Source organism: Theropithecus gelada, chromosome 7b, assembly GCF_003255815.1.
Source record: "Theropithecus gelada isolate Dixy chromosome 7b, Tgel_1.0, whole genome shotgun sequence".
NCBI lineage: Eukaryota > Metazoa > Chordata > Mammalia > Primates > Cercopithecidae > Theropithecus > Theropithecus gelada.
In genome coordinates this window covers 103,932,866-103,949,092 of record NC_037675.1, presented here as the reverse complement: position 1 = coordinate 103,949,092, position 16,227 = coordinate 103,932,866, and the positions used below count along the sequence as shown (strand labels likewise).

General features: G+C 46.9%; 1 protein-coding gene across 1 annotated transcript in view; it reads right to left on the bottom strand.

Annotated features, from left to right (window-relative positions):
* TECPR2 (tectonin beta-propeller repeat containing 2) overlaps positions 1–16,227 on the bottom strand; it is a 133,513-nt gene that overhangs the window by 73,055 nt on the left and 44,231 nt on the right. The window contains exons 4-6 of the mRNA XM_025391381.1: positions 15,705–15,836; positions 10,670–10,827; positions 594–906 (exon numbers count right to left, since the gene is read on the bottom strand). Coding sequence (XP_025247166.1) covers positions 594–906; positions 10,670–10,827; positions 15,705–15,836 — 603 coding nt within the window. The remainder of the gene's footprint in view (positions 1–593; positions 907–10,669; positions 10,828–15,704; positions 15,837–16,227) is intronic.

Sequence of the window (16,227 nt, the reverse complement as noted above, 5' to 3'; positions counted from 1 at the left end):
AAAAAAAAAAAAAAAAAAAAGGCCAGGCATGGTGGCTCATGCCTGTAATCCCAACACTTTGGGAGGCCAAGGTGGGTAGATCACGAGGTCAGGAGTTCAAGACCAGCCTGACCAACATTGTGAAACCCTGTCTTTACCAAAAATACAAAAATTAGCTGGGTGTGGTGGCATGCGTCTGTAATCCCAGCTACTCAGGAGAATGAGGCAGGAGACTTGCTTGAACCTGGGAGGTGAAGGTTGCAGTGAGCCGAGATCATGCCACTGCACTCCAGCCTGGGCAACAGGGTGAGATTCTTTCTCAACAACAACAACAACAACAACAAAAGAACAAGTTTAATGTGTTTACATACAAAAAACATACATAATTTCTTGACAGAGAATTGGACCTAAATGTCAAAACCAAATTTTTTTTTTTCAAATCTATAAAAATGACCAAACCTTCATTTAATTTCCTTGACTGGCCCAAAGGAAAAAGTAAAGTGTAAATCAATACTGCTCCTGGTAGCATTCTGAGGGCGCTGAGCAGAACAGTTTGTAGAGAAACATTCTCTTGCCTACAGACACCAAAGATATGGCAGCGTCCCTTCGCTTACCTGGTTGACTGTGTCTAGGAGATAGATACTATATTCATTCCAACTCAGCACCCAGCCTTCTTGAAAGAAACACGAAACAAGCCCCAGGTGCCTCTCGGGTAAGCTGCAACTTCCCCTGTTGGGGGATTCCAGACGTGGGTGCAGTTCAAAAGGCTTGACTCCCCTGGCAAAAGCATCTTTTAAGATAAATGTGGCTTGAACAGTCCCGTGGACATCAGCCTTCCACAGCCGGAGCCCGGGCCGTGATGCATACAAGGTTAGATCACTTTGCTTACAGAGTCCTGGTATAAAACAAGCACCAAATTTCCCAGTACTAAAATTAGAAGGAAGAAAGAAAGAACAAAAAACAGACATGGACCGATTTAAAGTAATGCAGTTGTCAACCCTCAATATTAAGTACAAGAATTTTCTGGCTAAGACAATAATTGATTTTTCACCCTTTCTACTGTTTGTTTTTTTGTCAGTTAAACCACACTGTCACCCCTTACCGACAGAGGCCCACCACACCCTCACAGGTGTGTGCCCCATTAGCTCACAGGGAACCATTCACTGAGTACCCACACAGCTTGCACTGCGCCTGGGGCTTGATCCCACTCTCGTGTCTAATCCTTACAACAACCATGTGTGGCAGATACAGTCACACACCACGTAACATTTTAGTCAGGCTGGGTGCAACGGCTCATGCCTGCAATCCCAGCACTTTGGGATGCTAAGGGGGCAGATCATCTGAGGTCAGGAGTTCTAGACCAGCCTGGCCAACATGGTGAAACCATGCCTCTACTAAAAATACAAAAATTAGCTGGGCGTGGTGGCGCATGCCTGTAGTCCCAGCTACTCGGGAGGCTGAGGCAGGAGAATCACTTGAACCTGGGAGGCAGAGGTTGCATTGAGCTAAGATCATGCCACTGTACTCCAACCTGGGTGACAGAGCAAGACTCTGCTTCAAAAACAACAATAAGCCATTTTAGTCAATGATGGACCGCAAATACAACAGTGGTCCCATAAGATCATAATACCATATTTTTATGGCACCTTTTCTATGTTTAGACATACTAATACTTACCTTGGTGCTACAGCTGCCTAAAGTATTCAGTGCAGTCACAAGTGGTGCAGGTCTGTAGCCCAGGAGCAATTTGCTGTACCATTTAGCCCAGGTGTGAAGTAGGTTGTACCTACCTCCTACGTTTGTCAGTACACTCTATGCTGTTCATGCAACAAAGATGTCACCTGACAATGCATTTCTCAGAATATATCCCTGTCGTTAATTGACACATGACTGTATGACAACTCTCGTTTTGGAGGAGAGGAAAGTGAGGCAGAAGGTGAAGAATCCAGGTCTGCTCATCCTTTCCTGCTCTGATTCTGTTGCTCTGACATCTGATTGCTGTGCTCACTCCACATCCTGAATGAATGAGCTTCACGCAACCCATCTATAGTGTTGCCCTTTAAGAATTTCTCTAAACCCATCAGAGGCACCAATGTCCCTTTCTGTCCCCAAGCTTGATATTTTTTCTTTCTGAAATTATGAAATATCTGACACAAACAAAAGAATATGCTATATATAGAGTCACGGGTCACTTAGTGACGGGGATGTTTGAGAGATCTGTCATTAGGCAATGTCTCCGTTGTGTGAACATCATAGAGTGTACTTACACAAACCTAGATGGCACAGCCTATGACGCACCCATATAGTCTAGCCCAGGGATGTTCAATCTTTTGGCTTCCCTGGGCCATATTGGAAGAAGAACTGTCTTGGGCCACACATAAAATACACTAACGATAGCTGATGAGCTAAAAATAATAATAATCACAAAAAAACCCTCTTTTTGTTTTGAGACAGAGCTTTGATCTTGTTGGCCAGGCCGGAGTACAATGGTGCACTCTGGGCTCAATGCAATGGAACCTCTGCCTCTTGGGTTCAAGTGATTCTCCTGCCTCAGCCTCCCAAGTAGCTGGGATTACAGGTGTGCACCACCATGCCCAGATAATTCTGTATTTTTAGTAGAGATGGGGTTTTACCATGTTGGCCAGGCTGGTCTCGAACCCCTAACCTCAAGTGATCCACCTGCTTTGGCCTCCCAAAGTGCTGGGATTACAGGCATGAGCTACCACGCCCAGCCAAAAAATCTCTTTTTTTTTTTTTTTTTTGAGACGGAGTCTTGCTATGTTGCCCAGGCTGGAGTGCAGTGGCACCATCTCGGCTCACTGCAAGCTCTGCCTCCCGGGTTCACGCCATTCTCCTGCCTCAGCTTCCTGAGTAGCTGGGACTACAGGCGTCCGCCACCACGCCTGGCTAATTTTTTGTATTTTTAGTAGAGATGGGGTTTCACCGTGTTAGCCAGGATGGTCTCGATCTCCTGACCTTGTGATCCACCTGCCTCGGCCTCCCAAAGTGTTGGGATTACAGGCATGAGCCACTACGCCCGGCCAAAATCTCATGTTTCAAGAAAGTTTACAAATTTGTGTTGGGCCATGGGTTGGACAAGTTTAGTCTAGCCTATTGCCCCTGGACTCCAAACCTGTACTCCATGTGACTATACTTAACACTGTAGGCACCTGTAACATAATGAGTGTTTGTACACCTAAACATAGGAAACGTAATGTGTGGTGCTAAGACACCAGCTGATGGGAATTTTTTCAGCTCCATTATTATCTTCTGTGACCACTGTCATACATGCAGTCCGTCAATGACTGAAATGTTGTTATGCAGTGCACAACTGTGTATCTGTACATATATCCATGCAGTTATAAAGCCTAGCAAGGAAAGGTACGCCTGGGAACTCATCCCCAAACTTAGGAAAGAAATCATCAGTCATCCAACCGATGGTCTCTTGTGTTCCTAACACTTCCTGCCCCCTTGTGCCCCAGATGGAACCATTGGATTGCATTTTGCCTTTATCATTTCCTCACTTTTTTTTTGGTTTAATCACATACCTATGTATCTCTAAAGACAACATAATTTAGTATTGTTTATCTTTCATTTTTATTAAAATATATGATGCTAATTGTATACTTTCGCAACTTGCTTTTTTTTACTTAACACTATGTTTCTCAGATTTATCCTTGTTGATAAAAAGAAGCTGTCGCGCTAATTCGTTTCTACTGCTGTATGGTACAGTACATCCTACTCAGCGCCCACAGGTTCTTGGAAACTACAACTGTAAGCGAAATGACATACAGCAGGTCCTCAGATAAACATCATTTCCTTCAACAACATTGGTGAGGGAAAAACACTGGTTTTGTTATACGTTGCTCTGCTAAAGTCGCAGCTTCCAAGAACCTATCAATGACATTAAATGAGGACTTAATGTATTCCACAATTTATTTATTCACTTTCTTGTTGATGGATATTTCAATTATTATTATTATTATTTTTTTTTTTTGTGAGATGGAGTCTCGCTCTGTCGCCCAGGCTGGAGTGCAGTGGTGCATTCTTGACTCACTGCAAGCTCCACCTCCCGGGTTCACGCCATTCTCCTGCCTCAGCCTCCCGAGTAGCTGGGACTACAGGCGCCCACCACCACGCCCAGCTAATTTTTTGTATTTTTAGTAGAGATGGGGTTTCACCATGGTCTCGATCTCCTGACCTCGTGATCCACCTGCCTCGGCCTCCCAAACTGCTGGGATTACAGGCGTGAGCCACTGCACCCGGCTTCAATTATTATTTTTAAACCTATTTTGAACAATTGTGCTATGAGCATTTCTGTGCATTAGCCCCTAGCCCACAGGTGTCAGAGTCTGTCAAGGACACTCAGGATGGAGTTGGTGGGCTGTTGGGTTATTGCTGGGTTGCTGAGAGCATATTCAAGTTTAGAAGACAACTTCAAGCTTTTTAAACGTGATTATAACAATCTACACTCCCACTGGAGTGTAGAGAACTCCCACAATCTGAGTTCTCATTATTTCTCAGGCTGCTACCAGAGTTCACATGTAAGCATTCCAGTTCAGTCCTACGCCTGGCTGATTCCTTCTCCCAAATACTTCTTGGATTGTGAACCGCAGAAACAGCACTGGTTTTAGAGCAAGTCCTGGGCTCGATGTCCAGCCCTGATACTTAGTGGGTACATGATATGTGCAGTTATTGAACTTTTCTGGCCCTGTTTCCCATTCTGTAAACCAGGCAGAGTAACTCCCATCTCAAAGGCTGAAGTGAGGAATGAATGAGATAATCTGCATGCAGCACAAAAGCAATGCTTGTGACACCAAGTCCCCAGAAGTGCCCGACTGTCCTGAACGAGGCTACAGGCAGCTCACAGTTGAGAGCCGCCTCCGTGCCACTGCTTCCCCACCAGACCTCGGCCAACCTGTGCTGTGCCTGTCTCCACGCTCCCTGTACACAGCAGCACACCCAACCCCAGAGGCCGCCCCCAGGGCCCACCCACATAGGCACACAGATAGTTATTTGCGGGGTTCCTTCGCACACCAGAATCTCACTAGGTCCTTCTGGCACCTCAGTAACTAAATCCCTTTGGATAGGGTCCGAGGAGGATATCATATATCAAATTCAGCTTTGAAACAATGATCGTCAGGATGAACCAAGGGTGTTTTGATGCTGTGGGTCTTTCATGGACAATTCTATAAACAGCATCGTATCTGATTACTGCCTTTGGTGGGTTTGTTCTGGAGAGGTCCTCTAAATAGAGTGACCCAGAGGAATTCCAGCAAGGGAGCCCATAACCTCTTCCTCTTGCCTTTCCTTTCCTGTCAATCAATTTCTCTTGGCGATCCAATTTTTAAATGTTTTCCTTCTATTTGTAGGACCCCTGAAAAATCTCTTGTCATTTCCATTTTGACTAGTTCATCTTACGTAACTAAAGCACTCATGTCAACAAACATTTAGTGATTCCTATGTTCTGTAAGACACCGTGTTTGATGCTCTGGGTAAAATAAAAAATAAATGAGATGAGGTCCTCAGCCTGTCTCATATCACCGTGCTGACCTGTGCAAACAATTACAGCAGCATCTGGAAGCGCCACATCTGAGGCTCAAAGAGCTGCTCAAAGAGCTCAGATCAAGGTGGTGCATCTGAGTGGGCATGAGAAGGCGAGGTCCTGAACACCGGGTGGACTCTTCCCCTGGAGGAAGGGGAAAGCAGCCCTGCTGAGCACAGTCCTGGGAGTGGCTGCCTCGAAAACTGCTGAATGGCTGAATGACATGGTGGCTCACACCTGTCATCCCAGCACTTTTGGAGGCCAAGGAGGGAGGACTGCTTGAGCCCAGGAGTTTGACAGCAGCCTGGGTGACACAGACAGAGAGACTCCATCTCTACAAATTAAAAAATTTAGACAGGCATGGTGGTGCGTCCCTGTAGTCCTAGTTACTCAGGAGGCTGAGGAGGATCGCCTGAACCCAGGTGTTCAAGGCTTCAGTGAGCTGTGACCACACCACTGCACTCCAGCCTTGGTAACAGAGCAAGACCCTGTCTCTAAAGAAAAGAGAACGGAAATGTCTGACGAGTGGGTTGGTCAAAGGCAGCGAAGTTGTGAAGAACCAGCTAGAGAAACTGTCCTAAGCCCCCAACTCAGCCACCGTCCACTTGCAGTGCGATTCTCCAGTACTTGCTGGTGCTTTCTGAATTTGACACCAAAACTCCAACTTTTATGGTCTAAGTATTGCAGGATTCTAAAATCATAAAGAAATTAACAAAATTTCTTAATTTCTGTAGAGATGATTTCCAAAAACTCATTGATTACCTAAACAAATTTTAATTCCCTTTATAGACCACGTTGATATATAAGGAGTGTTTTCTGGCTAACAAATTCTAGCTACAAAATAATTGTGTTTTTTGATTTTGTGCATAATGTATGGTGCCACAGACCTGATATGCTGAAAGCTGACAGCCCCCAAAATGGGAGCCTGAAAGTCTAAGCTGGGAGAGAAGAAGGATCCACAGAAGCCCTGCCAGAGATCTCAACAGCTAAACACCCACCAGCCATCCAAACAGATGTGCTGGTGGCGGGGTTCCAGAACCGGCTGCTGGCTCTTACCCAGATGCGGGCGCCACACCTACAGATTGCTTCATCTCCTCCTCCCTCCCCAGGGCAAAGTGCTACTGCCAGGGAGGGCTTCCCTGAGCACTAGACTCACAGGAGACACAGTAACAGGTCTGCAGAGGGCTCTGACACATGAAACAGTGCAACATACACAGGACAGCAAACCCACAGCTGCGGGTGGCCGGGGTCTCTGAGGTTTTCTGGATGTAACACACACATCATCTGGTCTGAAGAGGTCCACAGACTCGAAGGGAAGAGGACCCCTCATCTTCTACCTCTGAGTCCCCTGACCTGCCTGCACCTGCCCTGGGCTCAGTGCCCTGCCCTTCCTCTGGAAGAGCATCTCTGGCCTGGTTTCTGGTCAACCCTACACTGCTGCCCATAAGCGAGCCAACTGAGGCCACCGCCTGCACTCTGTCCCCACCAGCACTGTGTTCCCTCCACAGGCACCCACGTCACACACCTATGTGCTGCCACATAGCCCCCTCCCAAAATTCTCAGCAGGCCACACGGTCCCCCGGGCACCACTTATTTCTCTTTCTTTGTTCTCTTCTGCAAAAACACTCCTCCCAAAAGCTCTCCATACTCGCTGTCCACTCCTCTTTCAGCCCTTCCAATCCCTTGGCCCTGCTGACGAGGAGGGCTGTGCACAGCCTCCGTGCTACAGACTCAGGCCCGTCACAGCTGTCTCAGCCCTTGGTCTCGCAGCAGCTGCTATGTCCCTCCACGTGGCCTCTGACTCCTCTGACCCCCCAACTCCTGTTCTCTCCTGATGCCATTTCCTCTTCAGAACACAAGGCCTCCCCAAATCTCCCTAGGCGAGCTCCTGTCTGCATGCCAGCGGCTGCCGGTGCACAGCTCCCTGAGAGGCACACCTGCCACCCACCTCCCACGCCAGTTCTCTACTGTGGCGAGAGGACAGGGCAGGGCCACAGCAGACTGTTTCATCTCCTCCTTCTCCCTGTGCCTCCAGGATTCTCTGCATCAATCCACAGCATGTCCACTCACCCAGCTGCATAGACCACAGACCTAGGAATCATCTCCAACTCATCCCTGTCACACCCCAGAACCAACATGGCAGCAAATCTGCCAGCTCTGCCTTGGAAGCAGTCCCACCACTGACCCCGCCCCATCCTGTCATCTCCCACCTGGATCACCCAGAACCCTCGCTGGCCCTGCTGAGCTGCCACACCTGCCCCCTCCAATAGATTCCAAGCAGCAGCCAGAGTGACCTCCCCGGCTTGGCCACAGTCCTCTGTGACTGGCCACAGCACGGGACTGAAAGAGCCCCATGGGCAGGGCCCACAAAGACGATGGGCGGGGGCTCCCCGCACCCTGCTCCACACAGCTGGCCTGGCTGCTCAGATCCTCGGTGTGCAGGGGCCTCCTGCCTCCAGGGACTCTCTCCAAGGTCTTCTCACACTAGTTGCCTCCTTGCTTCAGGAATCAGCCCAGGCTACCTCCTCAGAGAAGCCTTCCCTGTCATCCTATTAAAGAGACACTTGCGTCTCCTGCGCCTCCCTCTCTGGCTCTGCACCCTCTGACATGTTTATCTGTTCACCACTCTGCACACAGCTCCCTGAGATTACAGATCTGTTCTGCCTTGTTCACAGATATCCCCAGATGAGGAGTACCTGGAGCAGGGCAGAGGTTTGGGGCAAAGCTCCAGCACCGAATGAACAGACACTCCCTGCGTGGATTCATCCAATGTCAGGTGTCAATGTCACCTGTATCTGGTGACCTCATTTTCCCCTCTGGTTAAGACTTCTTCCCTGGGCTCCAGACTGGTCCACAGAACTCTCTTCTGCGACTCCCACACGGCAACGTGACAGACCCGTCAAACCCCCTATGTCCACAGCAGAGGTCCTGATGTCCTGACCTCTGGCCCAGGCTTCCCCAGTCTCCATCTCAGTCAATGGTTTCCCTGGACTCCCGCGGCAGCCTCCCCGCGGCTCCCCTGGACTCCTGCAGTAGCCTCTCCATGGCTCCCCTGGACTCCCGTGCCAGCCAACCTGCGGCTCCCCTGGACCCCTGTGCCAGCCTCCCCGCGGCTCCCCTGGACTCCTGTCATAGCCAGTGCCCTAGTCACTTCTGGCTTCTTGAACATCTAAGCCCTGGCCCAACTGAGGTCTTGGCATACGCTGTTCCCTGAGCCTGGAATGCTCTTCTAGCAGCTCTTCCCAGGCTTCAGCTCAAAGATCACTGCCCTTATAGAGGCCTTTCCTGACCATTCTATCCAAATGCAACATCCTGCCCCAGGCCTAGCGCTCCCTAATGCTTCACCCTGCCCGCTCCTTTACAGCATTGACAGCCTCTACTCTTCTCCTGCTGACCCACAGTCTCTCCCATTGTGTTTGAGGGCAGAGGCCTTGTCTCCTTGGATGCCTCCTTACTTGCTGCCACACCTCCACATGTACATGCCCAGCTAAACAGTTGTGAGGGAAGCACTGCTTCCAGGGAGAGACACACACAATAGTCTACAGCAGAAAGCAAGTCTTTAAGACACAGATGTTAAGAACATTTCCTTTTATTCTGTTAGCCCCCATTTCCCCACGGCTCAATAAAATCTCTCTCCTTCTGAGAAGGGGACACATTTATTTGTTTCTGCATCCTAAAACGGTTCCTGGTGCAGAGGACGCTTTCAATCAATGTTCCCTGAAGACTGCACTGCACAGATGCACTAGGAGAGGTTTACAGAAACTGCTTGGGTCTCCACACAAGAGGTTAAAGGGCCAGGTTTGTTTTTTGGTTTTGATTTTTTTGAGATGGAGTCTCGCTGTCACTCAGGCTGGAGTATAGTGGTGCGGTCTCAGCTCACTGCAACCTTTGTCTCCCGGGTTCAAGCGATTCTCCTGCCTCAGCCTCCTGAGTAGCTGAGATTACAGGCGCCCACCACCACGCCCGGCTAACTTTCGTGTTTTTAGTAGGGAGGAAGTTTCACCATGTTGGCCAGGCTGTTCTTGAACTCCTGACCTCAAGTGATCCGCCCACCTTGGCCTCCCAAAGTGCTGGGATTACAGGCGTGAGCCACTGCACCCGGCCGAGGGCCAGGTTTTAAGAGAGATTGGTGGGAATAGGACCCACAAGATAATTGGTTTTCAATCCCTGTCTTTACACCCTGCCGTCCTTCCAAGACACAGTGCAGTAAGACATTGACAGATGAACCAGGATAAAATGCCAGAGGAGTAAGATACTGGCAGAGGGAACAGAAGAACTAAGATCTGCAGGACCATAAATTCCACTGAGTTCTCCAGGGGCCAATAGGGAGACTGCAGATATAAAAAGGCCAGATTGTTGATGGAATTAAGAAGGTGTTCAGCAGGCTGGGCCTGGTGATTCACATCTGTAATCCCAGCACTTTGGGAGGCCGAGGCAGGTGGATCACCTGAGGTCGGGAGTTTGAGACCAGCCTGACCAACATGGTGAAACCCCATCTCTACTAAAAATACAAAATTAGCTGGGTGTGGTGGCACATGCCTGTAATCCCAGCTAGAACCTGGAACCTGGAACCCATGCCTTCAGGATGTCTTCCCTGACCCTTCAGCTGGACAAGTGTGTCTACACTCACACAGCATCCTGTGTATTTTGGTCCACAGCGGCTGCCGCAATGGTCAACAAGCGTTTTATCTGCGTTTCCATTTCCACAACGGAAGGCTCAGATCTGCCGTGTTTACCATGTCACTGCTGAGCCTGCCACAGTGCACAGGGGTGCATGGTAAACATGTGCTGAATAACGAGTGAGCCCCACGACCCTGAGCCCTCACCAGGCTGTGTGGAGGAGGTGCCTACACAAGAATGGATGGACCAGGCCACCCCTGAGGCTTCTCCGGGCCGACCGTGGCACTTTGAGAGGCAGAGTGGCTGTGCGTGCAGGCTCCTACAGCTCTGCAACAAGAGGAACCCATTCTTCTTGTCCGCCTCTGGGAGGAGAAATCCTAAGCAGGCACAGGGCGCCACCAGGACCCCCAGGCTTAGAGCCACTGTGGGCTTGCGTCCGGCAAAGAGGAGACCTAGGAAACCCCAAAGCACCCTCTACAACAAGGCCCAGCATTTAGGCCAAACAGGAAAACTTATGGAACTTACCTTTTCCTTGGTTGTGTTCCAATTTGCCTTACAGACTTCTCTTCAGTGTAAAAGAGCAGACTTCTTTGCAGAGTAGAGACCAGCAGCACTTTCTGGCTATAATCCAGCTGCACAATGGAAGACGGCTCCTCCAACACCAGCTGGGAGTTACAGAGCCCCTGGCAGAGAAAGTCCGGTTACGCCTCACATCAGCGCCAGGCTAAAGAATGGACCTCCCTTAGGACAAGTCAGTGTCCTTCCTGCGAGCTGTGCTTAGGTCAGCTTGCATCCTACCTAATGTATGCTTTCTCTCTCTGCAGATTCACTCTCAACCCACCACAGAGAGATTATCTGATGGATGGGAAAATAGTCCATACTAACATCTCCCTCATGCTACATCCAGTTTGACAAGAAACATTTTAAAATCTGCATAATTTTTAAAAACATGTCCTCAGTAGATACATTCTTTTTTTTTTTTTTTTTTTTTTTTTTTTGAGACGGAGTCTCGCTCTGTCGCCCAGGCTGGAGTGCAGTGGCCGGATCTCAGCTCACTGCAAGCTCCGCCTCCCGGGTTTACACCATTCTCCTGCCTCAGCCTCCCGAGTAGCTGGGACTACAGGCGCCTGCCACCTCGCCCGGCTAGGTTTTTGTATTTTTTAGTAGAGACGGGGTTTCACCGGGTTAGCCAGGATGGTCTCGATCTGCTGACCTTGTGATCCGCCCGTCTCGGCCTCCCAAAGTGCTGGGATTACAGGCTTGAGCCACCGCGCCCGGCCAGTAGATACATTCTTTACTGTGCACCACAGCAGGCTCAGGGATGACACAGTAAACATGTAGAGAGTTCAAAGAAGCATCCATAAAGATCTAAACAGAAATCTGTTGTACGGTGTGTATTGCTTATTCTATTATAAAACAATGGAATGGAACCTTCTATAAAATTATTGTGACAATAATCAGCTCTGTAAGTTCATATTATAGTCTCCCCTCACAAAGTGCTCAAAGCAGTTTTGAGGACATTATATACTTGTCAACCAAAAGGGTCATAGAAAACAGGAGGTCAGAAGAAATTAAATGATATTAAATATATAAAATGCTATTAACATAAAATGAGATTTTACAAGACCAGCCTAGGCAACATTGTGAGATCCTGTCTCTACAAAAAAAACCATTTTATTAGCTATGTGTATTGGCATGTGTCTGTGATCCCTGCTACTTGGGAGGCTGAGACAGAAGGATCATTTGAGCCCAGAAGTTCAGATTACAGTGAGCTGTGATCATACCACCGCACTCTAGCCCAGGTAACAGAGTGAGACTCTGTCTTTACAAAAACAAACAAACAAAAACAAAAAACATATTTTATATATAAACACAAAATAAAATTCTAGAAGGCATCTGACTGCTAACACAGAGCATATTTCATTGTATTAAAAATCTGATTCTATAAGTTACTCGTATAGAAAAGTGTCATCAGGCTGGGTGCAGTGGCTCACACTTGTAATCCCTATATTTTGGGAGGCTGAGGTGGGTGGATCATTTGAGGTCAGGAGTTCGAGACCAGCCTGGCCAACATTGTGAAACCTCGTCTCTACTAAAAATACAAAATTTAGCTGGGCGAGGTGGCACATGCCTGTAATCCCAGCTACTTGGGAGGCTGAGGCAAGAAAATCACTTGAACCCAGTGGCAAGGGTTGCAGTGAGCCGAGATCACGCCACTGCACTCCAGCGTGGGCAACAGAGCGAGACTCCATCTCAAAAAATATACATATATGAAATACATATATATATTTTTTTCATATATATATGAAATATATATATATGAAATCCAGTATATTTGAAAAGTTTCATCAATTATTTCAGAAATATTGCTGTAACATCACTGACATTTTGTGAGGGAAGCAGGGGGCAGTCATCAGATTTGTCGGTAAAACTTAGAGTAAATTTTGTCCTTTTTTAGGTATATGATTCTATGAATTTTGACAAATTTATAGCCATGTAACCAACACCATAATCAAGATAAAGAAATTTCCATTACATGAAAAGGTTGCAAACTTTTTTTTTAGACAGGTTCTGGCTCTTGGCCCAGGCTGGAGTGCAGTGGTGCAATCTCAGCTCACTGCAATATCCACCTCCAAGGCTCAAGTGATCCTCCAACCTCAGCCTCCAGAGTAGCTGGGATTACAGGTGTGCGCCACCATGCCTGGCTAATTTTTATATGTTTTTTGGTAGAAATGGGGTTTTGCCATGTTGCCCATACTGGTCTCAAACTCCTAGGCTCAAGTGATCATCCTGCCTTGGCCTCCCAAAGTGCTGGAATTACAGGTGTGAGACACCATGCCTGGCCAGAGGATAGGTAGTTTTCTATTCTCCCTTCTGCTGCACACTGAAACACACTCAGTGGTTCTCTCAAGAAAAGCACTTGTGCAACTGTTGCAGCTATGAGCTGAGCCAGCTGCTTTCTTCACAAAACACCATTTTTATTTGAAATGCTGTAATTATTCAAATTTGGGTATTTAGCAGACATTTTCTCAAAAAACAAAAGCCTGTCACTTCAAGGAAAACAAGTAATGGTATTTGTTGCTCTCATGTGAAGATTAGCCATACGAAAACTTGTACCTGTCCCTGTGAACTTGACATGATTCCTTATAGCTAGACTTTCCCGATTACAATGATGTTGATGTTAACAAAGGTTTTTTTTTTTTTTTGATATTGTATTAGAAAATGTACCAGCCGGCACAGTGGCTCACACCTGTAATCCCAGAACTTTGGAAGGCTGCAGTGGGCAGACTGCTTGAGCCCAGATGTTCAAGACCAGCCTGTGCAACATGGCAAAGACCTGTCTCTATAAAAATACAAAAAATCAGCCGGGCATGGTGGCGTGCACCTGTAGTCCCAGCTATTCGGGAGGCCAAGGTGGGAGAATCACCTGAACCTGGGAAGTCGAAGCTCCAGTGAGCCATGATTGCACTACTGCACACCAGCCAGGGTGAGAGGAGTAAGACCATGTCTCAAAAAAAAAAAAAAAAAAAAGTGTCAACATTTGGAAGATCGACACCACTCTGTGAATAGTATTTTCTAAGTGACCAATACATAATGTTACAAAATCCAACATGTGTAAAGTAGATTTTAATGTAACAGAGTAGGAAAAATTCATCCATGTGGTTTCAGATTCCAATTTTTACTAACCTTTAAAGAAACTACCGTTTGTCATTTGTCACTGTAACCCTTAAAGCAACTACCATTTGTCAATATGAGGATATTATTAAAGAATGTCCACAATTATCTGAAAAGGCTATCAAAATACTCCTCCCATTTCCAACTACATGTCTGGGTAAGGCCAGTTTTTCTTTATATACTTCAATGAAAACAATGTATGGCAACAGATTGAACGCAGAAGCCAGTCATCTTCTATTAAGCCAGATCATAAAGAGATTTGTAAAAATATAACTCAATGCCACTCACTCTTGTCACCTGTTTTGAAAACAGAGATATAGAGATATTTTCACAAAATATGTCACTTATGTTCAGATATTATGGATTTATTATTTCAAAGTAAAAATATTTTTAAATGTCAGCCAGGTGCAGTGGCTCACGCCTGTAATCCCAGCACTTTGGGAGGCTGAGATGGGAGGATCACAAGGTCAGGAGAGCGAGACCATCCGGTGAAGCACCGTTTCTACAAAAAATACAAAAAATTAGACGGGCATGCTGGCGGTTGCCTGTAGTCCCAGCTACTCAGGAGGCTGAGGCGTGAGAATCGCTTGAACCCGGGAGGCGGAGGTTGCAGTGAGCTGAGATTGTGCCACTGCACTCCAGCCTGGGCAACACAGCGAGACTCCATCTCAAAAAAATATATACATTTTAAAATTTATCAGTTTTAACTTCTAACACGGTGTACTTGGTAGAGATAACCTATATAAACAAAAATGCTTTGGGGTCCTCTTTCTAAGAGTATAAAGGGATCCTATGACTACAAAGCTTAAAAACTACTACTAGAGAATATTTGTAATAGGTCAGTCTTGGATCAGAGGGACTGAAAGTCATGCAGCTAATAATTGCTGAATTCTTGGCCGGGCATGGTGGCTCATGGCTGTAATCCCAGCACTTTGGGAGGCCAAGGTGGGCAGATCACCTGAGGTCAGGAGTTCAAGACCAGCCTGACCAACACGGTGAAACCCCATCTCTACACAAATAGAAAAATTAGTCAGGCATGATGGCAGGTCCCTGTAATCCCAGCTACGCAGGAGGCTGAGGCAGTAGAATTGCTTGAATCCGGGAGGCAGAGGTTGTAACGAGCCGAGATCGCGCCACTGCACTCCAGCCTGGGTGACAAGAGCGAGACTCCGTCTCAAGAAAAAAAAAAAAAAAAAATTGCTGAATTCTGACAGTGTTCTAGGAATGAAGGTTACAAATAAGAAAAAGAAAGGACTGTGCCACCAAGGAGTTCAGTTTGGTTGCAGACACATGACAAAACAAATAAAACCCAGCAGATCATAAAGCCACACATGCAGTGGAAAAGGCACGGGCGTCGAAGCAGAACCTGGGTTTGAAAGCAAGCCCTGTGACGTGCAAGCCTGCAACCCTGGGCTAGTTCCTGGATCTCTTGGAGCTCCAGCTTCTTCATCTTCACCGTACTGCCACCTAACCTTCTCCTCTGCCACTTCCTGTCACATGAGGTCATCTCACACAGGCCAGGTGGCTGGCAGAGAGTCCTCCATCCATTGAAATCACTGACTTGTCCACAGTTAGGATTCAGAAGTGCTTGGCATCACTCCTACTAACCTTTCAGGAAGTAGGAATGATAATAGCTTCTTTTCCAAGTAGGAGTAATACACAACAGTGGAATGAAAAAAGTGAATGTTCCAGTAGGCCAACTCCTTAGTCTTAGAAGTGGAAGCTTATAAAACATAAGTCTATAAAAGTAAATGTTACAAATAACAATTGAGATTATAAAGGGACAATGTTCAAGAATACAAACTGAATAAAAATACAATTATAAATATAGTTTTTCCAAATGTAAGAAGGCAAGAGCCAACAGGATTTCTGAAAATAATTTTACCTGGTCTAGATCCAGAGAGGAATAAACAATTTTGCCTTTGTCATCTCCAGAGAACAGTTTCATTCCATTGGGGCTCCAAGCCAGAGCTGTAATGCTGTTTTTGTGAATACCAGTGACATCAAATCTCCGAAGCTATGAACAAGGGATAAAAATAAACACAAGAAAAAGGAAAGGATAAATGCTGTGAGCTGGGGCTACATGGAAAAGGTCTACAATCGCTCCTAGTTATGGAAGAGCTGGTTTTGCAATCTCCTTTTCCAAGCAGAACCCTGCACAAGGTTCCATCCCTCTAGTCACCCTGAACGCCCACAGAGAACATACCTTGAGGATATTAAGCAAACATGAAATGACCCACCTGTACTTTATGCCAAGTGTTCAATTCGGCACAAAAATGTTCTCCAATTATAAACAGCACTGTGTTAAGCTTCTCTGAGCATAATTTTTTTTTTTTTTGAGACGGAGTCTCACTCCATCAGGCTGGAGTGCAGTAGCGTGTTGCAATCTCGGCTCACTGCGACCTCTG